The sequence below is a fragment of the Ailuropoda melanoleuca genome, chromosome 2, assembly GCF_002007445.2.
Source record: "Ailuropoda melanoleuca isolate Jingjing chromosome 2, ASM200744v2, whole genome shotgun sequence".
NCBI lineage: Eukaryota > Metazoa > Chordata > Mammalia > Carnivora > Ursidae > Ailuropoda > Ailuropoda melanoleuca.
In genome coordinates this window covers 162,220,408-162,244,730 of record NC_048219.1, presented here as the reverse complement: position 1 = coordinate 162,244,730, position 24,323 = coordinate 162,220,408, and the positions used below count along the sequence as shown (strand labels likewise).

General features: G+C 41.9%; 1 protein-coding gene across 10 annotated transcripts in view; it reads left to right on the top strand.

Annotated features, from left to right (window-relative positions):
* The window catches only part of ANKRD44 (ankyrin repeat domain 44), a 239,429-nt gene that overhangs the window by 9,230 nt on the left and 205,876 nt on the right, over positions 1–24,323 (top strand). For 2 of the 10 annotated variants that reach the window (XM_034654897.1, XM_034654898.1), the window contains exon 1: positions 17,952–18,326. The exons of 2 other annotated variants lie outside the window; for them this stretch is intronic. In XM_034654897.1, the coding sequence (XP_034510788.1) occupies positions 18,225–18,326 (102 nt within the window). In that variant the 5' untranslated portion in view covers positions 17,952–18,224. Of the gene's footprint in view, positions 1–17,804; positions 17,870–17,951; positions 18,327–19,310; positions 19,330–24,323 lie in introns of those variants that run through there. 6 more of the 10 variants (XM_034654899.1, XM_019800490.2, XM_034654894.1 and 3 more) reach the window with 5 other exon arrangements.

Below are 24,323 nucleotides of genomic sequence, written 5' to 3'. Positions count from 1 at the left end.
AGAAGACAGAGACTACTACTCTGGGGAACTTGAAGTGAAAGGAGTGTTGGAGAAGGATCATCTCAGTAAACATTATCCACTCCTTCTATTCGAATGTCTTGTCGTCTTTTCATTTATAGGATGGTCTTCCCATCTCTCTGCCATTTTACAGGACCTCTCCTAAAGTATCCCAAGCAAACAAGAATCCATCCTGTTCTGGTGTTCTGATCTCAAGAGTTACTTTCCTTCTTTCTCATTCTAGTGTTCAAATGCTGCCTATGAATTTTCTTATTTATAGCCTAAGCCCTCATGCTATTGCCAATCTTATTCCATCCATCAGTAGGAAGCAGAGGGAACATTTTCATCCAAGAGTGAAGGGCTTTGTTGCTACATATCTTTTCCTCTGGGGCCAATTACACAAATGTTTTTCTGGAAATTCTGTGGGAGTTGTGTATTCTGAGCTGAACTGCAGACTTGTTAGATCTGGAGAGGACCTAAAAAAAAATAAAAATAAAAACACCAAAAAACATGCCATCTAACCCACTCATTTAACAGATGGGAAAACTAGATCCCACAGTTGTTAAGTAACTCTGTCATCCTTTTATTACTTCAAAGGATGAAAATCTCAAGGGTGCACCTTGAGGAAGAGCAAACGAGTGATTCAGAGCCATTATTGCTTTGCTCAGAAGTGGAAAATAGCCTCTTCTGGATTTGTTACCCAGCCATTTTCCCATTGCTTAATTTCTCAATTGTTTTACACAACAATTTCAAGTGTCTTTCGGATACAGAGTAGAGTGTGCTATTTTTGCTGTCTCCCTCCCAGAGTGTCTATTATGTCATTGAAGCACATACTAGTCTTTCTCTGGTTGAGTCACTTGAATTTTGGTGGGCTGTGATGACACCAACATTTTCTATGTTAAGGAACACTAATATGTTCCCCCACTGAAATCCATTTTGGGAGCATTCCAGCCTTAGTGAAGTCTGATTCTCTGGACGGTTTTAGAGCCTTTGAATAAAGCCTTCGTGGTGTTTTCATCATATCCGACACCCTGGATCTTTCTTTGTTTCTTTATGGGTTTTGACTGACTGAAAAACACATGAATCAGTCAGGAAACAGGAGGTAATTGTGATTATTTAGATAACCTAGTAATGTGGAAGATAATTGGGTCATGAAAAAAGTGAAAAGTAAATGAAATGATCTCTATTCGTCAGCACCACAACAGGCTTACTTGGCAAACAGATGAGAAAATAGTTAAACTCTTTCTTCATCCTCTTGCTCCTTTCATGGGCTGGTGATTTTATAGATCAGCCAGCTCTGCCTTCTCATTTGTGATGGTGGTTGAACTTTTTTTTTTTTTTTTTTTTGGCCAAAGGAGTGATTTTGGTTGTTTGTTTTGCCATTAGTGTGCTGGCTTAGAAGCCAGCCTCTGGCTGCCTTAGGTTTCGTATGCCATTGCAGGGCAGTAAGATAGTGTTTCCTGGAAGTTGACGCTTGTGAGGGCAGAAGTATTTTCTGCTGGAAAAAAGGACAGAAAAGGTAGTTGTGTATGGGATGATGTTAGTGCAGAAAGGAAAGTGTACTCTTTCTCAGCCATAGGATAGGAAGAGGAAGATACTGAATCGTACCTTTATCCAGTGTCTTGGAGAGAGGTCACCCTTGCTTCCCTCCCAAAAACCAAATCAGTTCCTAAAAAAGAACTCTGACTGGTCAGCCTGGGTCATGTGCCTGCCCTGCTGGTGAGGACAGCAAGCAGAAAATTTTCTAATGAATAGTTTCATCTGAATCACCGGGATTTAGGAGGGTCAGTTCCTAAAATGGAGGGAGGGAGGACAGACCGAAAAGTCAAGATTTTTCCTGCAGCAACATTGATCCTTTGGAGTGCATGGATTAGTTCACAGTAGGTACTCCAAAGAAATTTGTTGGATCACTGACAGGATAAGCCATGGAGTAAATATTGCTGTTCTCCCGAAGTGAGAGACTTCTGGGTGAAATATCCACTCATTTCCTCGGTTGAATAAAAGTACCATTCTTGTATATTGCTTACAGATTGGGACAAAACTTTTTGAAGACCATACCAGACACACTCTATTTTACATGACAGTTTTGTACTCTGTACCTTCACCTGAGATGCTATCTCGAGTCTTCATAGCAGCCAGAAGAGGCAGGTGATTTCCTTTTCACTTTACAGATAAGGGGACGGCCCCGAGGGGTGAAGGTTCAGAGCCGGTGGAGGGCAGAGCAAATCCTTGAACCCAGGTCCGGGTGATTTTTGTCTTCTCTCCTCGATACCACAGCTGCTTGGGAGAGAACTGGCAGATGCTGCTATTAATCAAGGTTGTGAAGTTGAATACAAATTGAGAAGGAAATGAGGAGGAAACAGTGTCATAAATCCTGACACAAAAGTTTAAAGTCTTTTAAAGGCCTTCAATATGTCACGGCTCTTAGGATCTCTGTTTGTTGCCGCATAACCAGGCCCAAAGTCTTAATTGCAGGTTGATTTCCAAAACTGCATGCCCCTGTGCCAGTAGTATTTATGTTGAGACATTTAATTAAATGGCTACTTAATGACATGCTTAACATATATCTTTTAAAGTACCAGATATATATGTTCTTTCAGATAGCTGGTCAACCACGAATGTGAATGCATGTCTTCCTTACTAACAATACATAGAGATGTTTATTTCAGTTAATTGAAGCCATCAAAAATTGGGAGATGTTTCTCTAATTCATAGGGATGGGTTAAATGGGAAGCTATGGATTTCCTTTTTCACACTTTCCCATTTTGAGTGTTAAACTGACTAGCCAGTGCTGGCTAACCCCCTGCATTGAGAGAAGCTTAAGCTGCCAGAAGGGTTTCTGTATCCCAGCCAATGCTACACAAAATAGCCTTTTTTTTCTACCAGCAGCAAGAAAGAGCTTCAGGTGAAAAATTGGGGCTGGATATTTACTTTTTAGTGTTTTTTCAGCAAACAGAGTAAAATATACTAGCACATTTTGCTTAGATTTACTGTTATCAACCCAACATGGAAAATTTTGATGAGGAACTTAAGATGAACTATAAATTTGCTTTTTAAACACAGCTGTTGGTTCTTTTAGTCCCTGAGTTCTGGTTTGGCCTACCCTTGAGCATCCATCCAGGAAGGAGCATTTGTGACCTGCTGGGCTGAGGCTTTGCTTCTGCTGTAGCCATTGATATCATTTGGCTTCTGTGTTCTAGTTCTTCTTTAAAGATTCTATTAAAAAATGCAGTTCCATGGCTTAGTTTGTGAGGCATCTGACTCTTGATTTTTGGCTCAGGTCATGCTCTCAGAGTCCTGGATTGAGGCCCACATTGGGCTCCCGGCTCAGCGGGGAGTCAGCTTCTCCCTCTCCCTCTGCCCCTCGCGCATGCTCAACTCTCTCTCTTTGAAATAAACCTTTAAAAAATTCAATTTCATGTAGATATCTGTTTTCACATTTAGTTTTTATAATTTTTTTTCTCTCCCAACTATATCAGAGATTGATATTAGCTGTGAAATTTGGAATGTATACATGAAAAATAAAAAAAGGAGAAAATAACTTACCTGTAATGTAATCACTGAGAGATAAATACTACTGACTTGTTGATATTTTTCCTCTCACTCTTCTCCTGATGCTTGCTTATTTATGTATGTGTATATATACTTCAAAATATACACTTGCTATTCTTGTTGTATATTTTTCTTTATGCAACCAAATTCTTTTTGCATGTTCGCATGTCTGTCTGTGTGTCAGGCTTGGCTATCTTGGATATGCTTTCGTTTACTTGTTTTCCCACTCTATTGCAAACAAATATTTCTTCAAGCCCTTAAAAATTCTTTGAAATACCATTTTTAACAGCTGCATAGTATTCTGCCATATGGATGAGTTCTATTTTGTTTCATTACATCCCTAAGGTTAGATAATTAAGAAGTTTCTAATTATTTTCTATACTAAACAACACCCTGATAAACATCTTAAACATGAATCTTTGTGTGCATCCCTGATTGTTTCCTTAGGGTAATTTCCCATAACAGTTACAGGGATAAAGAAGGTGAATATAGGTGTAACTCATTTGAGTGCACCCTTCAGCTGCCAACTCCATCTTGTTCTTTGATTCTTTGTCCTTTAAAGTGACTTGATTGCCTTAAAGTGATCCTAAAATCCACATAGCAGTAAGGAAACCTAAAACATATTTTAGGAAAGATTCTATACTCTTGAAGATACAAATGCTTGACCTCTTAAGGTAACTGTGGTTGAGATATGTATCTTTCTAATAAGGAACGAAAGAGTTCTAAGCTTGTTTGCTCAGAATGTCTAGTAAACCAGATCATTAAATGTGTGAGAATTGTCTTGTTTGTGGAAACTTGCAGTTGGTTTAACTTGGGCCTTTAAAGATGGTGTGAATCAGTCGCCAAGAGCTTGGCAATGTGCAGGTCCAATGCCATTATTTGCTCAATAACAGCTTTATGCTGAGGCTTAGCATATAAGGCACATAATTGAGGCGTGATGAGACTGCACAGTGCTCAAGTGTATAATAAGCCTTGCTTAGCTGGAATAGAGAAATATTTACCAGTGCTCTGCTAATAAGCTGTTCTTTATATCATTTAATTAGCTGGATTTATTTTAGCTAAGGTTAAATGTGTTTAATATATTTAATAGAGGTCTTGAAATAGCACGTGTTGAAGTCAATGAGAAGAAATGCAGAAAAATTTCAGGCAGGCTTTCTGTGGAATAATCACCTTGCAGATATTATTTGGGTTCATCTTAGAAAAACTAGAAAGCTGGTTGGAAGAGACAATACCAAAAATAATGTTGTCTATACTAGAGACACTTTTTATAGAGCAGTTGTATAAGCAGACGTCCAGTTTTCTCCTTTGGAAGGTGCTCCTTACTCAAGCTGGTCTTGTTTTGAGTGATGTACCAGACTTTGTTCGAGGGGGTACAGATTACTGAGTGACTATTTTTAAGTCTGTTTATGAGGCAGAAGTCATGTAGAGTCAAAATTATCCTTAAGAATCCCTTTGGAAGGCTCCCCCTTAGAGTCCTACACTATCTCTCTGAGGCCAGTACAGCCCGTTGTGCCTGCAGAGTTGGAATGGATTGTCGTTTCTCTGAGCTCCGGATAAGCAGTTGGCTTGTGTTTAGGGGCCAAACTGTATGAAAAATATGTTTCTTTAAACACTACAATCCCACTCAGCTCTCTGAGATGTTCACATTGTGAGAAGCTCGTTGCAGTGAGACTGAGGGAGCCCTGGAATTGTGTTTCCTTCTCTTCTCTCTCTCTCTCTCACTCTAGGGTATGAGCTCACTGAGCGGGATGGCGTGCGTGCATGTGTGCATGCATGCGTGTCCCTGCCTCCCTCCCCCATAGTGGGTATATTTGGATTCTTTTGAGTAAAAGCATGTGTTATGTGACACCACAGCAGTTGCTGTGATGCAGAATTTTTACCCACATAGAAGTTCTTCTGTGAGACCTTATTAGCGAACATGCATCATAAAAGTACAGTGGAAGAGGCAGGGTGAATGAATGTGTTATTTCGAAACTATCCTCTAATGATACTATAATGTTCCCTTCTCTGCATTCAATGAGCATAGATTTACTGAGGACCTACTATGTGCTGGGGGTTAGAGACACAGTGGTGACCCTGTAGACTCAATGCCCGCCCTTCTGGAAACTATGGTCTTGGTAGTTTCCTGAGAATTTGCCATTGCCCAGGCAACAGTGGACTGACTGGAGAGTCATTAAATCTATAGATTCAAATGCTTGGTGCACAAAATGCTTATTTTGGGTTCTCGATTTGGGACTGTTTGGTGAAAACAGTTTCTTTGAGAACTATCCATTATCTAAATTCACATACCTACTGACATATAGAAACCAACCTCAGAGGCCAGATGACCATCCTATCTCATGTCCGTGTCCTCTCACTGGATCACTGTCTATCTGGTTTCAAACTCTTGGCTCTAGTCCTGCCTGATCTCTGGCATCTTCTTTATCCGCTATCGCCAGCACCTCCTTGCTCCAATCCTCATTCTCAGGATCTGTATGCCTGCCATAGCTCCTCTCCTTCCTCTAAAATAGTGGTGGCAGGGTGTGTGTGGGTATGTGTATGAGAGAGAGAGAGAGAGATTCAACAAAGTAAATTCCTGTGCATGAGTTTACTTTGGTTACTAATCCTTCATCACTAGAGTGTTGCTCACAAAACTGGAGAAGAGGACAAAGGGATTGGGTCCCCAGTTGCTTACGTTCCTTTGGCTCTTTTGGTCTCGATCTATTGACCTTTCATGGGGCTTCCTTGTGCTCTGTTCTCTCCTGCTTGCTGTCTCACTCTTCCTCTTAAATGAGCTGTGGTTTACAACCTGCCTTCTTAAGTGAACACTTGGAACCTCCAAAGTTGGCAAAAGAAGGAGAATCTCATGGTGAGATGGAGCAGCAGGACTGTTTGACCCTGACTTGGTCCAAGATTCTTGTGCCCTTCAAAATGTGCACCCAAAGTATGGCAGGGTTTGCATAATTCACAGGATTAACACGATGTGTCTTCCCAGATGGTTAATTTTTTGTCATCAGTTGACTAAAAAACATTATTCTTACATTGAAGCAAACATGGATCTTTTAAGGCATAAACTACAAAATTTACAGGAATTTTAAGTTAAAAAATTATTTTTGAGTCAGACATCCAGGGGAATAATTCACTCGTATTCTGTTACAAGTATTTTGGAGGAAGAGTTTAAACAGAGCTGGTTGAATCCTGGCTCCTTGGTTAACTTATTTGAGATATGTAGGAAGCACACAAGGTGTGTTGGTTGCTTTCCCTCCATGCTTCCCACTCCCCCGAGTTATCCACTGCTCAGCTCTGCACATCACACTTCCGCACGCCTGCCTCTTCCACAAGTGCTGCTGGTGTTGCTCCTGGGTTTCCCTGGACCTGCCCAAAGTGTAGGCCCCATGATCCCTCAAAATTGAGGGTGAGTAGTGCCGGAGAGTGGAGAGTGGCCTCAGCCTGGCTTCATGGCATCAGAGTGGGAGGTACGTGCTTAGAGAATGGGCACGGGGTCCATCTGGTCCCTTACCCTCTCACCGCCCACAGATGCAACATGGAGTCTGTGGGGGAGGGTGTCTGTAGTCTCTCGAGGAACGCTACTGATGAAGGAGGACAGGAGTAGCTTACAGGCTACAGCACTGATCAGAGCAGATTTTGCCCTGGACACTTTCTACTCCATCAGGCTACATCAAAGACCGTAGGAGGACATTTGTCCCTCTAACCTTTCACTTTTCCTCTGTGTGGAGCTGAGGCCATGCTCAGCTTCTGCTTCTGACCTCCTTTGAAGCTGCAGCTCTCCATAAGGCAGGAACGAAGTCTGAGTCCAAGGAAGCTGACACTTGCCATTCCAGGTCATAGCCCCTGGCCCCCTAATCTCTCCAAGGCAAGAAGTTCCAACAGGTGGGGTGATCCTTCTCTCTTAAAGTCTCCCTTGCAAGAGGAGAATTTGCTTCCTTCCTAATCTCTGGAAGAAGGCTATAGAATAAGATAGGCATCTGCCTTACGGAAAATTCCCGAGTGTGCCAAGTCTGTCTTTGATGCCTTCCCAGTGGAGCCAGCTCAGTGGAATGGGAGGGGCACAAGCTTTGGAATCAGACAGATCTTGATTTGGATCCAACCCCAGTCCCTCAGTAGCTTTATAATGTTGGTCAGGTTACTTACATTACCGAGCCTCATTTTCCTCATCTGTAAGAGGATGATGTGAATAAGAACTCGCTGTTAGTGGTGAGGAGGAAGCAAAATAATGTATGAGAAGTGCTTGGCATATAGTAGCGACTCAATAAATGCTCCTCATGGCTGCATCCCTGAGCCCAGTGGAAACACCTATCCTCCCTTTGCTATTGATCTCTATTTAGGAGTCAAGAAAAAAAAATAACGAGAAACTATTAAATAAACGAATTCTCTGTAAGATGTGACTGATGATAATCTTCTAACTCACTCAGGTGATTTCAGCCTAAAGGGGAAACTCTAACTCAAGGGGGTTTTTGTTACTAAGTCTTTTAGGTGGCAGGAGTCAGTTCCCACGGTTTCTGAGCAGACTGTGCTTTGCTCCTGTTCCTCTAAATGAGGCCCCAAAGTAGCCTCACCTCCGGCAGCCCTCACCTTCTAGCCTCAGTTGTGTTCTCCCTCCCTCTGAGACCAGTCTCATGCCCCGATTCTTCATTCTCCTGACTCATAAGGCAACCTTGTGCTGTGTGCAGAGGCAGCACACTTATCTGTCCATCTTACAGAAATCAGAAGCTGTCACTTTAGCACTTAACCCTTGCTGAAAGCTTTTAGTAGTGATTTCCATAAACTATTCCATTGTAGAGGAAAAAAAATAAAATAGTTAAATAAAAGACCATCAATGGTGTATCTTTGTACATGACTGATGGATTGAGATGGGTTGAGAAAGCTTCTGAGGTTGTATCTGTGAGATAGAAAAGAGTCATGCTTGATTAGTGATGTCTGCAGAGACGTGCAAGTGGAAGCGGCCGCTCTGACTGCGTATTTGTCATGCCTGTCTCCAACTGCAGCCACTAGTCATTCCATCATTTCTCTCTTCATTTGCTTTCCCACTTGAGAGCAGTCAGGAGTCAAGGTGTTTTCAAGCCAGGTTTACTCTGGTAAATGATTTATCAGGTAGAAAGCATGATGCCAACTAAAATTTGTTTTCTATAGATTTCATCTTTATCCTGTTATTGGTGTGCATTCACATGAATAATTAAGAGTTGTTATGAAGTCAGGGTCTTGGATCCCGAGGTCCGTAAACAGTGTCAGGATTGGGTTCATTCAAAGAAACTGCTCAGAACATCTTGCCTTTTCATTGCTGAAGAGCTGTGAGCATGTGAACCACAGGCACGGAAATGAATTACATTCATGAATCACTTGAGCGACACAAAGCAAAGAGCTACCTCTGACAGTATTGGCTGTTGTATCCACTTTGCCTTTTTCTATATGCCTATTTCTCAGATAGCCTAATGGATGAATCACACTATGTTCGGAGAGAGGGAGACAAACAGCCTGGGGGGAAATGGGTCACTTACATGGGGTTTTGGGTTATTCTTCTCCAAGGTTACATTAGAACCCATTTGAAAGCATTACAATGAAAGCTGTTCTTAAAAACTAGACACGTGGTGTGTGGCATGGCTGAGCTTTGCCCACTCATCTCTCCCTGGGAAACTGAGCTAGCGTTTGAATACTGAAAATTGAACGAGCTAACAGCTCTTGCGTGAAGTTTTGTTTTCCTTGTACTCTTCCCCTGGGGGGCGAGGGGAAGGGAGAGTGGGGTTGATAGAATGAGTTTTGCTGAGCACTAAGGAGAAGCCGCCAGCGTTCTCTCTGCCCTCCATTTGGTCCTGGCCCTGCTGGAGGGTATGGGGTGGTTATCAGCCCTGAGCATTCTCCACTAGAACACCTGTAAATGGGTTTAGGTCACATCTGGCTTTTGACAGTCTTCTGTGGAGCCGGAGAGAAAATAATCTAAAATGCTTAACAAATCTTAAATATCTCTTTGAGGATCCAGAGTAAAATATACATTTAGAAAGTCTGAGGAAAACAATTTTTTAGACTTTGTCAGTACCATCCAAGATTACCATAAAACCATAACCTAGTAATGGCAACAAAAGCCCCCACCACCATTTGGCATCTTCTCTTCTTTCCTTGCTGTATGATTTATAAAGGGGGGGGGACTTTCAAACTTGACTTGTAAGAATCTGATAAACTTTGTATAAGCTGATTCGTTTGGAGACTGGCTCAAAGTCCCCAGGGGATGTTTGCCTCTATCTCATTCATTTTTCTCTAATTTGCCAAATGTAAAAGTTAGGATTATTCAACCATATGGGATCTGATTTCTTTCTTTCCGAAACATTTTTGGGAAAGCAGATTTTGACTCCCTGCTCCCAGCCCATGGGTATGCTCCCCTTGGCTGGTGGACCAGGAGAAGGTATATGCACACTCATGCAAGATCCCCGTCAGTGACTGCTGGTGATTACCTGAGCTAGTATCGTTAAGAGCAGTGATTACCTGAGCTAGAATCGTTAAGAGCCGTATTTCAAACGGAAAGGGGTAGGAACAGTCCATTTTCTGATGCACTTTATCTCCTCGCTGACCATTGAGATACTGGAATGATAAAGATCAGAGGAGTCATCTGAGAGGTCACAAAAAATAAAAATCAGCTCTAAAAGAGAAGCAGTATAATGTGCCATTCACGGGCACAGCTGTTTAGTTGAGGGTGATTGTTACACTAGGATCAAGTAAGGGAATGAAAAGAATGTTGTGCGAGGACTTCCACGATGAGGGCTCTGGTAAGAATGTCCTGGCCTCGCCAGTGACCTGAGACTGAGACTGAACAGAGTTATTCAGGGGTGGAGGTTGAAGGTCAGAGCCCAGGGAGCCCCCTCCCCACCTGTTGCAAGGCTCGGAGCACAAAGACCCTTCAGACACCTGCTGCCTTCTCTCCTAGTCGTGATTCTCTTGTTGCTTGTTCTGCGCTCAGTTTTTGGGTAAATCCAAACTCGTTCCCAAAGCACCTAGCAACTATCCCAAGTGCAGCAAAAAGAGTTTTCATTTCATTTAGCGTGAGGTCACATTTAGTAAGGTTTTCGTAATTCTTCTAGATTATTAATTTGGTATCCCATCCCCATTTCTTTTTAAGTCAGCCCCTCATTTTTGTTTGAGGATTGATGAATTAAAATGTAGGTAAATTCTTCTCACTTCCCATGAATGGAATACACCGAAAGCAGGCAGTCTGATTTACTTTCTCACAGATGAGTATTAGGAATGCAGTTCTGAGGAGTACTTGCTTTATTAGGGTATAACTGTGCAGATTTATTTAATGGGGCTCTTACACTGAATGATTCTTTCAGAATTGATGGAGGAAGGAGAAGCCGGCCCCCTAATGTCCTTTACCACCTGTGTTATCATTGATAACCTAACCAACCAGCGTGCTTTTTCTATATTATTTAACACTTTCTAAAGTACTTTCCACAAACATCTATTGCCTAGCAGAGGGCATACTCCATGACAGCAGGGACTATGTTTCTTTTTGCCCATCTTTGTACGGCTAGATCTAGCAGAGTGGCCAGTAGATAGCAAGGGCTCTGTAGAGTCATTTACTGTGAGAAAGAAAGGGGGGAGAGGAGAGGAGAGAAGGAAGGAAGGAAGGAAGGTAGGTGGGTGGGAAGGAAGGGAGATACATCCTCTCTGCTTCACAGCATCTTCCCTGCCACCATTTTTGTGCGGGTGACCATCACCTCTTAGCTGAAATTAGCTGCCACAGCCTTCCGTATGGTCTCCCGGCACCCAGTGGATCCTGCCCTGCCAATCCATTCCCACGCCTCAGCCAGTGTGGTCCCCGTAAAATAGGATTCTAGAGAGTCTCTCCTTCGCGTTAAGCCTCAACTCTTCCTGTTTCTCTTCAGATAAGCGACAGGGTCTCAGTGCGACACACAAGTGCGTGGGGCTCTGTCCTGCCCACCTCGCCAGCCCCCTGTCTTGCTTCCCACGCTTCAGCCGCCCTGAGTTCCTCATGTTTCCTCACACGTGCTAGGCTCCCTCTGGCCTCCGGGTCTGTAGATGTTGCACCCTCAGCCTGGAGTCCCTTTGCCCTTGTCACCTTAGGGTCCTGGCTTTGATGTTCTCTCCTCCAGGAAAGCCTTCCCTGATAACACAAGGCTAGATTGGGTGTGTGACCTGTGTGACCCGCCCTCATTCTCACTGTAATATCATTGCTTCCTTCTCTGCTTTCCTCACTAGATTCCAAAGATTCTCGAGGCTGGGGCCTGTGTCTTAATCATTGCTGAATACCCTCCACCTAGTGGAATGCCTGGCTCATGAGGGGCACTCGAGAAATATTTACCGAATGGGTCAGAGGAGGGCAGTGTGGTGTAGTTGAACTAGCATGTGATCTGGAGCCGGAAGGATCTTCTCAGTGGCTGGCCATCACCTTGGGCCATACTCAAACTCCCCAAGTTTAGTTTCTCTCCCTGGGAAATGGGATGGAAGACATTGCTTCAGACCTCATGTGGTTGTTGTGAAAATGCGGTGAGATGAGATAAAGAAAGCCTTTAGCACAGAGCCTGCTCTGTAATGAGGTCCAGGAAATAGCTCTCTTTCTTCAGTCTCTCCTTCCCTTCCCTGCCAGCTAGGTAAAACCGTGGATTAGAATGATGGAATTCCAGCACCCGATTCAGAGGTTCAGTGCAGTGTTTCTAAGTCACCTGCCAGGCAGCTGAGACAGTTTAAAAAAATGCACGCTCCTGGGCCTCATCCCACGGTTCTGGGATGGGGTCCAGGAATCTGTGGGTTGGTTTTTTTTTTTTTTTCAAGTTTCTGATGCTCAGCCATGATGGGGAGCCTTTGACCTAGTCCCAACTTCTGACCGAAAGCAGGAATCCTGCTTATGTAGCCTTTGCTGGAACCCCTCAGGAATGGGCACGTCGACACATTTTGAAGTCCCTGTTTATTGTTGGACAGCTGTTCTAATAGGAAGCACTCCCTCATTTACTGGGCACAGTTGTGCTTCCCCACAACATAGGTTGGCTCTGCCTTCTAGAGACAAATAGATTTACATGCACACCATCTTCCACACAGCCTTTCTTTAGATATTTGAAGTTACTATGTCCCTTCGAAGGTTTTTCTTTTCCAGGCTAAACATTCCTGTTCCTACAAACTTGAGTTTGTTAACTGGCGCCTGTAGGCTACATCCGGTCCACAGATGTGTTTTGTTTGGCTTGTGGTTTGAAAAATATTGAATAAGTTGCCAAGGCTTAAAAATCAGGGCATTTCACTGAAACGTCTGGAGCTCTGGCATCTCTTGAAAGCTTGAAAGGTCTGTAGCCACAGTTCTAGCTTTGGATGGGACATAAATTCTCCCGAATGTTGCAGTCTTAATCAGCTCCTGACACCTACATCATGACGTCACGTTTTTTAGACCTTACATTATTCTTGTTATCTTTTCCTATCTGTGCTCCAAAGTGTCATCTGATCTCATCTTTAGAAAAAGTTGTTTATTTTTATAATGATAAAAACAATATTGAAAAATGTAGTATTTAACAATAAAAACAGGATTATAGATAATTTGGGAAAATACAGAAAAACATGAAACAGAAAATGTATCTGCCGGTAACTCTGTTTAGCGTTTTTACTCGTTTCCCTTCACTCCTTGTTTTTCTGTGCATATTTATTTACTATGAAGCTGGGATGACACCATAAATAGTCTTGCACACTCCTTTTTTCCACATTTTCTACATCTTATTAAATGTCCTAGCTCATTGTGGTTTTGGGATTTTGATAGGGACGCATTGAATCTGTAGATTGCTTGAGGTAATATGGACATTTTGACAGTATTAATTCTTCTAATCCATGAATATGGAATATCTTCATGGGTTTGATTTGCATTTCTCTAATGATTAATGATGTTGAGCATCTTTTCATGTGCCAGTGAGCCATTTTATATCTTTTTTGGATTTAAATAATGTAATAATGTACTTAGCTTTGATATGGATGCCTTTCTAATTTTTACTATCATAAATATTGTTACTGTGACTATCTCTATATAAAAGTTGTTTGCATATCTAGTTATTTCTGTGAGATAGCTTCCTTGAAGTGGGATTGTGGGGTCAAAGGGTAGTATTTCTTTCTTTCTTTTTTTTTTTTTAAGATTTTATTTATTTGAGAGAGAGAGAGAGCATGAGCATGAGCAGGGGGAAGGGGCAGAGGGAAAGGGAGAAGCAGACTCCCCGCTGATCAGGGAGCCCGATGTGGGGCTCAGTCCCAGGACCCTGGGATCGTGACCTGAGACAAAGGCAGATGCTTACCCGATTGAGTCACCTAGGTGCTCCCAAAGTGTAATATTTCTAAGGCGTTGATATGAAGGATCAGATTCAGTATGGCATATCTGGGGAGCATACACAAGTTGCGTGGAGAGCCTTCTCGAGGTGCCTGTGCTTGGATTGCGATCTCTGACCTACTGCATCAGACTCATTAGGATGGGACCCAATTTCCCAGGAGAGTCTACTCTGAAACCCAGCTGTGAACCATTAGCCAAATTTCTTTTGCACCCAGGCAGGCCTTCCAAAAAAAAAAAAGGTACTTTAGAACTGCAAACTAGTGATTATCTCAGTATCCTGACCAGTTTCCAGTGGATTGGTCCTGCTCCTTCCCCTCCTGTGGGCAACATGCTTGGTGGCCCTGCTGCTCTCACAGCTTGAGCTCACCGTCACCTGGATCCATTGGTGGGTTTTTTCCTCATTAAATCTGGTCTTTCCCTTCTTGTCCTCGGGGAGTTGATAGTGTTGCACTCATCTTTTGTGATGAAACAGGTTTCTGCTAGCTTTGTTACTTGCCGTAGCTATCTAATACCAACTCATTAAGGCTAGAGTAAACCCAAGTCTTTAGCTCCTCACATCATTCCTCTCTCCTTCCCTCATGGGACTTGTTTTGACGTTTTTGATTGGTCATGACTCAAGAGGAGAAACGTAGTTGCGCATGCCATTTGAACTCTGAGCGCTCTAGAAGAGAGAACAGGTCTCGACATGTCCGGTTAGGCCGTTTCTGTCCCATGAGGCCCTGGTTTTACTGCCTTTGGCTGAGCCCCCAGTTCTATCCCTGAGAGGAGGAAGGGCAGCCAAAAGTTCCCCTTAGTCAGGACAATGGGACCATGATCTCAAAGGAACCATGATCTTATTTTGCATTTTAAACCGCTGGAATGTTGTGTGTTGACTGGGTAACGGTTGCTAAGTGCTTTGATGTTAGGTGTGTTGCAGATTCCCAAATCTAGATGACCTGCAGAGGCACTAGTGGAGTCTCCTTACCGTTTAGAGCTGATGTCACCAGAAGGTTGGTGAGGAGAAGGGAGTGTGGAGCCACCAAGGGAGGAGCCCCCTCAGTTATGCTCAGTCAGGTGACAGGAGGCATCAGGACCCTGGCTACCTCCTTGGTACCCAGTCTCAGACCTCAGTTTCCTTTGTGGTTGGACTGGTGCAACAGAGGTCAAGGGCTTTTTTTTTTTTTCCCTATTTTTTTTTTTTAAGATTTTTTATTTATTTATTTGACAGAGATAGAGACAGCCAGCGAGAGAGGGAACACAAGCAGGGGGGAGTGGGAGAGGAAGAAGCAGGCTCATAGTGGAAGAGCCTGATGTGGGGCTCGATCCCATAACGCCAGGATCACGCCCTGAGCCGAAGGCAGACGCTTAACCGCTGTGCCACCCAGGCGCCCCTCTTTTTTTTTTAAAAGAAGATTTTTATTATTATTTATTTATTCGACAGAGATAGAGACAGCCAGCAAGAGAGTGAACACGCAGGGGGAGAGGGAGAGGAAGAAGCAGGCTCATAGCAGAGGAGCCTGACGTGGGGCTCGATCCCATAACACCAGGATCATGCCCTGAACCGAAGGCAGATGCTTAACCGCTGTGCCACCCAGGTGCCCCTTTTTCCCTATTTCTAAATAATAACACAGCAAATTAGGTTTTATTGAAAATCACTAATTTCCTCTTCTTATTAAAAACCCTTATTTTCTTCAATATGACTGTCAAGATTATGTCTTTGAACTTGGCATTCAAGTTAACATCCTGGGAGTAAATCTTGTTTTCCTAAAGTTTAAAAAATACATGGAAAGCTAATTTTAGACCGGAAACATGCTTGGTGGCCCTGCTGTTCTCACAGAGTGAGCTTAACCATCACCTGGACCCATCAGTGGATTTTTCCTGATAAAATCTGGTGAAAAAAAAGAGAACCATAGACTTCCTTGTGGTGCTGCCTTGGTTAAAAGTGACATGCAACTTTTAGATCTGAAGTCTTTGAGATAAAAAACACATTACCTTTCTTATGCCTAATTCATTTTCAGGACTTTCTCATAGAGCTACTTAGATACAGTATCAAGGTATTATACATATCTGGCATAAACACTGGGCTCTCAAATCTTATTTACCGGTATGATGAAATTTAAAACATGTTATTAAATATGGTTTATATTTAAATGGACTTGGTGAGTTGCAAACATAGCATTGCAACGGAGAGTGGAGGACCCATGCTTTAGTGGCTGGTGTATCAATACCAATGCTTCTAAGAACTTCTGTTTCTCAAAAGAACTCAAGTTTTGGTTGGATTACAATCACTTAAACTTCACTATTTCTTTCTTCCATGTTGTTCATGTTATTTTCCAGATGGACAGGAACAGTGTAAATGACTGCTATCGTTTAAAGGGCAAAGAACAAGGTGGTGTGTGTGTGTGTGTGTGTGTGTGTGTGTGTGTGTGTTGGGAGGGGTTGGGTAGGGCTTGGGAAGGACAGGGAGGGAAGAGATTTGGAGAGTATGTTTCAGTTTGTGCTGGCTGGGAGTGGGGCATTTAAATCAGCATTTAGTGTAGTGCTCGGAGGCAGTTAAGCTTGGGATTCTTTTCCCTCTTTCGGAGGAGGCTGGGTGGGGGTCGGAAGAAATGGGAGAAGCTGTTTGGCAATGCAGTGACTTGGAGAAGGAACTGCTTGTTGTCATTCTCCTGAGCGTATATGTGTCTAAAATCACATATAGGGCTCACTGGTCACTCCAACAGGCAATTTTTTTATCCATTGATCTAAACCATTCTCGGGCCTTGTTCAAGTCCTTCCTGCTCCACAGACACCACTGACTTCTTAGCTCTTCTAGTTTCCCCTTTTCCTGAATCAGAGAAGGCCTTAGAATGTTAAGGCTCCCAGGACCTCAGAGCTATCTGGTCTGTCACTGGGCCGAGGGTAACTTGGCATCCATTTGCATGAAGTGTATGGGATGCGGTTCAGTCCTGTGTTACACAGTTTAATTGTTTTGTGTGGATTAGGCTTATTTCCCCAGCTATATTTGGCACTCTCTGAGGAAGGGACTATGTCACACATTTCTTTTGTATATTTTATAAAAATAGCATATAGTAGGATTCAGAAAATGGCTTCAGCTCTGGTAGCACTTTTCTGTGAAATGCACTGGCCAGGATAGATCCTGGTAGAAGCTTATTTACTGCAGCACAAACTAGAAACAACCTGAATGTTCATCCAAAGGGGCATAATTAAATATATTGTGATATATCCATGTTATGGAATATTATATGGCTATTAAAAGAAATGTGTTAATCCCATAACGATTGACCTGGGGGATGTCCTCAATATGTTATTGTTTTTACAAAGAGCAAGAAAGGGAAAGAGTAAATCCCACTTTTGTGATAACATTGTGACCTCCTCCGTCTAAATCTATATTTTTATGTATCATCAGGGACATGGGGAAAGGTGTGAAAGGATATACATTAGGCTGTGAACATTGGTGGTAGGAAAGGTTATTAAGTTTTTCTTTACCTTGTCTTTATATTACTACCATGGGACAACTACTAAGATTAAAACCCAGCAAACAGAAGAGAAAGAGAAAATGGGTAGAGGTTTTTGTGCGTTAGAAAGTCCCTTTCCCCCAATACTTCTTCGACTTTTCAAACTTTGTATGATTGTAAAAGAAAAGGTGAATTTTATCCTTTGACTAAATTTTAGAATTAGGAAATAAAGATAGCATGACATTTGGGTTAATTCTTGTCTTCAGCTCATGACATGAAGATAAGTTTGCTTTTTACCCAAACCTAGACAATGAAGGTAGCACCCAAACCGAAAGCTGTGACGCTCTGGTTTCCGTGGTGGAGCGGGGAAAGCACGGCAGCTGGTGCAGATGCAAGATGCTAACTGACTTCAGAGCCCTGGGAGCTTCCTGTCCCAGGGCTGAACAGAACCACCGAAGCTACTGAAGGGGCTTGCGTAAGTGGAAAAGTCAAGAGAGCAAACACTGCAGAACTTCCGGTGCTCCCCAGCGGATGGTTGGGGCGGCTGTGCTCCACAGAGCCCTGCATCCCGCAGAGGAAGCTGGTGAGAGTCTTCCTGGATGGAGGCAGCCAGGCCTGAGGGGCTAGCTCTTGCTGCCTTCACGGTGGGGACGGGTCCTTGACCTTCTAGATCCACATCCTGGCCACCAGCAGAATGCTTCTCTCACCACGGAGGGCACTCCATCCCCAGACCTCTCGCCTAGACTGTTGTTGAAATCGCCTAACTTCTTGTTTCATTCTAGTCTTTTCTTCTAGTTCATCATTCACTTCCAGAGAAAGTTCCAAAGCACACCACGTAGGTCACTCTCCTGCTCAAAAACCATGCCTGATTCCCCTGTGCTGTAGAAGAGGGTCTCAATTTCTTAGCCTTGCATTCGAAGCCTTCTGTAATATGACCCATGTCTGCTGTTCAGCTTACCTCACTTGTCTCATGCTGCAGCCAAATGAAACTGTTCCTGTGCACGCTCCGTCTTCCCAGCAACTGTTCACATTCTTCTGAGGTAGGACCACCCACTTCCCATTCTGTCCATTTCTACCTGTTAAAATCCTCTCTGATGTTCAATATTCATTTCAAAGTTTACATCTTCCAGGAGACCAGATGTGATCACTCTCCCTTCTACATGTACCTCTATGCTCTTTACCTTACATCCAAGTTGTGTATGCTTTTATGTTTCCTCCTACACCTTGGTAACACCATCAGCAGAGAGACTGACTGTATCACCTCAGTGTCTGAATTTCTTAAGCTTAGATTTCTTAGGCTTAATCAATCTTTATTGGATTGAATTGAATATGGCCGTTATCTGAAATACAGCAGATTAATCTTAAAAAAAAATCTTTCATCTCTTGTTGGCAGGGTGCTATGTAGAGAAGTAAAGGAAATATGGACTGTGTTGGTGTTTCTGCAAGGAAATATGTGACCATCCTTTTTTTTTTTTTTGGCAACATTTCCCATTTTCTATTATCTAATGTTTTTCAGTCTTCTGGACTCCTCTCTTCCTGTTGTCTTATCATTTCCCTTTGATATCTGTTACTGAATGCCCTTGCCAGGACATTGGATGGGGAAACGGAGAGAATCGTTAATAGATTTGCATGCCTTGTGACCTTCCTGGTTTTGTAGGCGGAGGGGGACCCTCCAGTCATCTCAGGCAGAGACTAATAGAGGTCCTGGTCAACACCCTGGTTTGAACAGCCAGAGCCAAGAAGGTGACTCAGTTTCACACATTTCCCTAATCCCCCACCTGGCTCCCTCTGGAAAGGTGGTGGAGTGTGACTGCTTTCTCCCTTTCTAAGGAATGCATATGGAATTCAAAGAAAAAGCACTACAGAGAGGAAGGAGAAAGTTTAAGGGAGAAGTTCTCATGGGCTTTGGAATGACTTGTCTGGGCAAAAAGTGGCTTTTGAAAGAATCCAGAATCTAACAAATTTCAGACAGACCCAACTTGGAGTTTGCCTGAATCATGAATGACTTCATGTGATTGAGTTAATCTATGTATCTCATATATGGTAAGTCCATCCCTCTCAAATATAGCAAGAAATTGCCACTTTCCTGGTGAATGCCTTTTATTTCTACACGTTGATTTTGTTGTTGTTATTTTTTAAATTGCTTTGCTTAGGTTCCAATTTCTAATACTCCTCAAAAAGTATTATTAGTCTAGATCATAATAAAATATTACTGTAGAAATAAATCCTTTTCTATTATATTTTTTTCTTTAGGAATACGATTTTATTGTTGCCTGTATTATGGCAAGGGAGATACATACCAGATATTAATAAAAAGTTGTGTTGTATGATGTATCCTAAACTGAGAACCATTTTCTGCATCTGAACAAAGAAATTGCACTTAATACACTTAGTACCCTGAAAATCATCTGACTGTATAATTTTTTCCCAGGGGGATCAGTAAAATGGCTTATATTCATTAACATTATCAAATCACCTTTCCTATTTGAAACTGCATGAATTCAACATACTATAAGATACAGTTATACAAATAATGTAACCAAAATTAAGATAGGAAAGAAAACCTCAGTAACAATTTTTCGAAACAGGAAACTCTCATAGAAATGTATTGTTCTTTTTTTTTTTAACTAAAATTACACTGATTTAAATATTCTCTATTAACTCATCTCTTGGATCCATTGTGCTCTTGTTTAAATTAACTTTCTTTAAAAGTTAACTGCCGAACACCATTTAATTAACTTAGCTAAAGTTTCGATTTGATCTCAAGTCATTGGAAACTGACAGAGTGAAAAAAGATGCGGGTACTTGGCAGCAGATCCCAATAAAAATATGGCGTTTGGCAGAGTATGTCTGCCTTGTTTTGCTTTGCTTTTCTCTTTATGGATGTGGCCTATTTTTGAAATGCTAATGATTTAAATTCAGGGATCAAGTGACAAGTCTGACAAAACAGAACTGATTTCAGCAGAGGTTCTGTGGGGGAAAAATGGAAATGTTCCAGGAACTAAAGGAAGTAACCTCAGTTTCACCTGGAAACATCAGTGTCTCGGGGGCAGGAGATTTGGGTTATATATAAAGAGTGAAGGAAAGTGGCCAAGATGCAGAGCCAAACCGGCATCCAGGAATAGAGCGGCATCAAAGCGCTGACAACAGTAACCGTTGTTTCCACCATGACCCTGTAAGTAGCAATCAGAGAGCCTGAAATATGGGAAGATTGGAAAGTTCTTTCCTGTGCTGCCTTAGATTGTGGCAATTGTCTTCTGACAGGGTTCTCTAGCTCCTTCTCTTCTCCGATGCTTGGCACACATCGTGGACGGATTCAGTGTTTGCAAAAACTCTGTGCCGTTCTCTTGCTCAAAACCCCAGTTCCTGTTTGCCCACAAGATTGGGTTAAAACTCCTTCTGCTGGCATGACACTCCCTCCACCCAGTTATTTACTTTTCTAACCTCTTCACTGGCTGTTCCTCAACATGAAAGATTTATTCCAGTCCTATTCTTCAAAATCTAGGTTAACACCTACCTTCTCCATATTTCTAACTCCAACCAGCACTGAGCCCCTACCTTAAAATATTTTGTACCTCTTTGTTTTGTATCTTTTGGAAAGATTGTTTTATTGCTAGTTACTTTGTTGAGAGTAACTATATCTAGAAACCCATATACAGTCACTATGTATGCATATATATAAGATGTAAATATACACACAAATATAGAAAAAATATATATATAATGATTATCTTTCCTTAGTGAGTCATAAAGTATAGAATATTTCTCCACAGGAAGTACGTTGAAACTGAGGCTGAATTTCTAATCCTGGATTACATATATTTACTATCTATTCATTATATTATATTGTATTATATCCTATTATATTTTATTAAGATGACATACGAAAGAAAGTAATGAACCGGGAGAATCAGGAAAACTAAATTCTAGTCTCAACTTTGCCACCAGCAGGTAAATCATTCCACCCCCTCCTCACAGTTCACACCAGGGGATAAATCTCCTTTATGACCATCAAGACATCATAAAGGAAAAGTATAATTGGAAGCGTTTATGGTAACCGTAAGTAGTAAAATTATGATTTCATGTCCCATCCAGTGGACAAGAGTGTGTGGCACCCTTTGATCAGTCAAAGAGAGATGATACGTTTTTCAGGTGATTTGCTGTTATTTTGGTACAATAGATTAGACCCCTGAGTACAGAGAGGTTGTGTGACATTTTTGAGGTTGCCCACTATAACAAAGACCAAGTCAGGCTCAGCTTGATTTTTGCTCTCCTGCCTGTGAAATCTTCTCTCCCAGGATGATGGGACTCTCTGCTTTGGAGGTGGTGTTTAATGGCTTATGATCCTCACCCAGTTTACCTGCTCTGTAATTTTTTGAAAAAAATCACTCCAGATCCCTTATTTTTCCTTTTGTAGGATAAGCATAAACATGCTTGTCTGTGGAGGTCTTTGAGCATGTTGATTCAAAGTCAACACAATTACTGATTTTATTGAGTGCACACTAGGTGCCTGTGTATGTTAGGCCATTTCTTAAACACATCCTGTGAAATGGCTCTAATAGCCCCATTTAATAGATGAGGAAACTATGGCTGGGATTTAATTCCAGGTCAGTCTGCTATCGTATGTTAATTTCCAGGCTGTGGAAGAAAAAGAGGGTAAGATCTCAGGTCTGTAAAAATCAACATTGCCTTCAGATTTCAATTTAACTGGTACTGTTGTTTCATCATTTCCTTTTACTTAACTTTTTGCCACTGACTAGTGACTAGTAGTGAAGTTGGCATGCCTGGGTTTCTTTTTGCCTTGGGCGAGCTCTCCTCTAGGGAAGGTACTAATCAACAGTATTGAAGGTAGAGAAATAGCCACGGAGGATAATAGGAAAGGAAGGCGCAACAAAGGATGGATTTTTTAAAAAAAAGATTTTATTTATTTATTTGACAGAAAAAGACAGAGAGAGCACACAAGCAGGGGGAGCTGCAGAGGGAGATGGAGAAGCAGGCTCCCCACTGGGCAGGGAGCCTGGCACAGGGCTCTATCCCAGGACCCTGGGATCATGACTTGAGCCAAAGGCAGATGCTAACTGACAGAGCCACCCAGGCGCCCCTGGATGGATGTTTTAAAGACTGGATCATTGGTCCCTGAATAACTATCTCATAGTCCATACCAATGAAATTTCATTTCATTTCCATATCCTATTTTCACTTTGGAAAAGGTTAGATAAGTCTTTCACTTTCTGACTAAAAATAGCTGTTCTTTTCTCATAAGTATAGAGTTAATAGCTACATAGAGGCTATTACTGATACTTGGAATTTTTGCTTTTGTTTTTAATAATTGCAAATCATTGGAAATGTTTCAGACATTTACTCAGCAGGTATATAGTCCTGCATTAAAAAAAAGCGTTATGGGAACTCAGTATATTTTGTACAGTTCTTAAGGAAGACAGACTTTGACTTTATGATCATCATTATCTTTCTGTGATCAAATGAATTTCTTCCCAAATAAAGAGTGATCTATATTCAGGAAGCACTTACTGGCATCCTTTCAGCAGGTCACACAGCACGACCCACATGAATAGAGCTAACAAGTTGTATCCATTAAATCTAGTGACTCGAACAAATTTTTATTATCCTTTTGTAAAAATGCAAGCACTGCCTCATACAAAACCCAGTTGTTCACTAATGAAGTGTTTCAGCATGTTCATATAAGTTGATGGCTTCATATGGCTAGATTATTACTGCATCAACTATCAGCTTCTAATAACATGCTCCCATCTTGCTTTAATGACATACTGTACTCAGGATACTCAAGAATGGACAGATGTTTAAGCATGTTATTTTTTCTTCTTAGCTATTGATTAATTCCCAACACCCACTTCTGATTAGAATGCAAGGTATTTTCTTTAAAGTGTGGAAGCTTTAATTAGCTAATCTAACCAAAAAAAAAAAAAAAAAAAGACAAGCAGCATGCCAGGGATTTGTATCGAAATGCTGGAGCATCATCTTCTCAGACTTCTTACCGTTGACTGTAGGACACAGATGCTAAGCGGCAGCTTCTATTGCTCGGCTTATCTTCCAAAGCCAGTGTATGAATAAAGAACATGCAGCTCCAAGAAAGGGCATGTGAAGTGCACTATACAAGGTTTTAGCAAAAATCAAATTGGTGGTTTCATTAGGGGATTTGGAGGGGGTCCCACAGCCTCATTGCAAGATGGATTAGGGACTCTAGCTGTTCTTGCTCCATTAAACCCATGATGGGCTTTACTCTTAAACTAATGGCTTGCCTGATGCTGCCAGTAGCACTTTTTAAAAAGTGGAATGAAAGGATTAGTTGAATTGAGTTTTGTAAGTGATGAAAATGATACTTTAACACCTGAGTTTTAGATTGCATTATTTCCTAAAAACCTGGACCCTTGGGGATCAATAGAAAAGCTTTATTTGGGAGGGGGGTACGTACATACTTATTACCAAGAACTCTCTAAGAAGCTTGAGTTCTTTTAGGTCTCGACAAAGTGGATCTTCCAGCTTCCTTGTCTTAATTATACAGCCTGAACAGTTACTCTTATCTCCCAGGTAACAAATTAACCATCTTGCTCCCCCTAGTGGAGTTGTAACTCCACTTCAAAGTTCAGGAAAACTTTGGAATCAATACACGTTTGATGCAGTGTCTTATTTTTGGGAATCAGATATTTTCGCAACTTATTTTCAAAGACTGACAATGTAATAAAAAATATTGCGTTGGATGGGCTGATAGGGGATGTGGGTAGAGAAAGTGGCTCTTGGTGATGAATTTTCAGTTCCTAGTGTTGGCAAGATTAGCTGCATGATTTATAATGGCTGCTAAATTCAAGGGGCCTTTCTGCTCTGCACTTCTGTCTTAGAGGGATCCAATGTCATCAGTCTGGCAGAGGGTCACCTCTAGAAGGCAGCTGTCAACACTCCTGGAAGAGACGGTGGGGTACTAATAGTTGGTGATGTTGGAAGACAAGGACAGGTCCCATGGAACAATGAATCCCACTTGTGCCATTGGTCAAGTAGGTCCA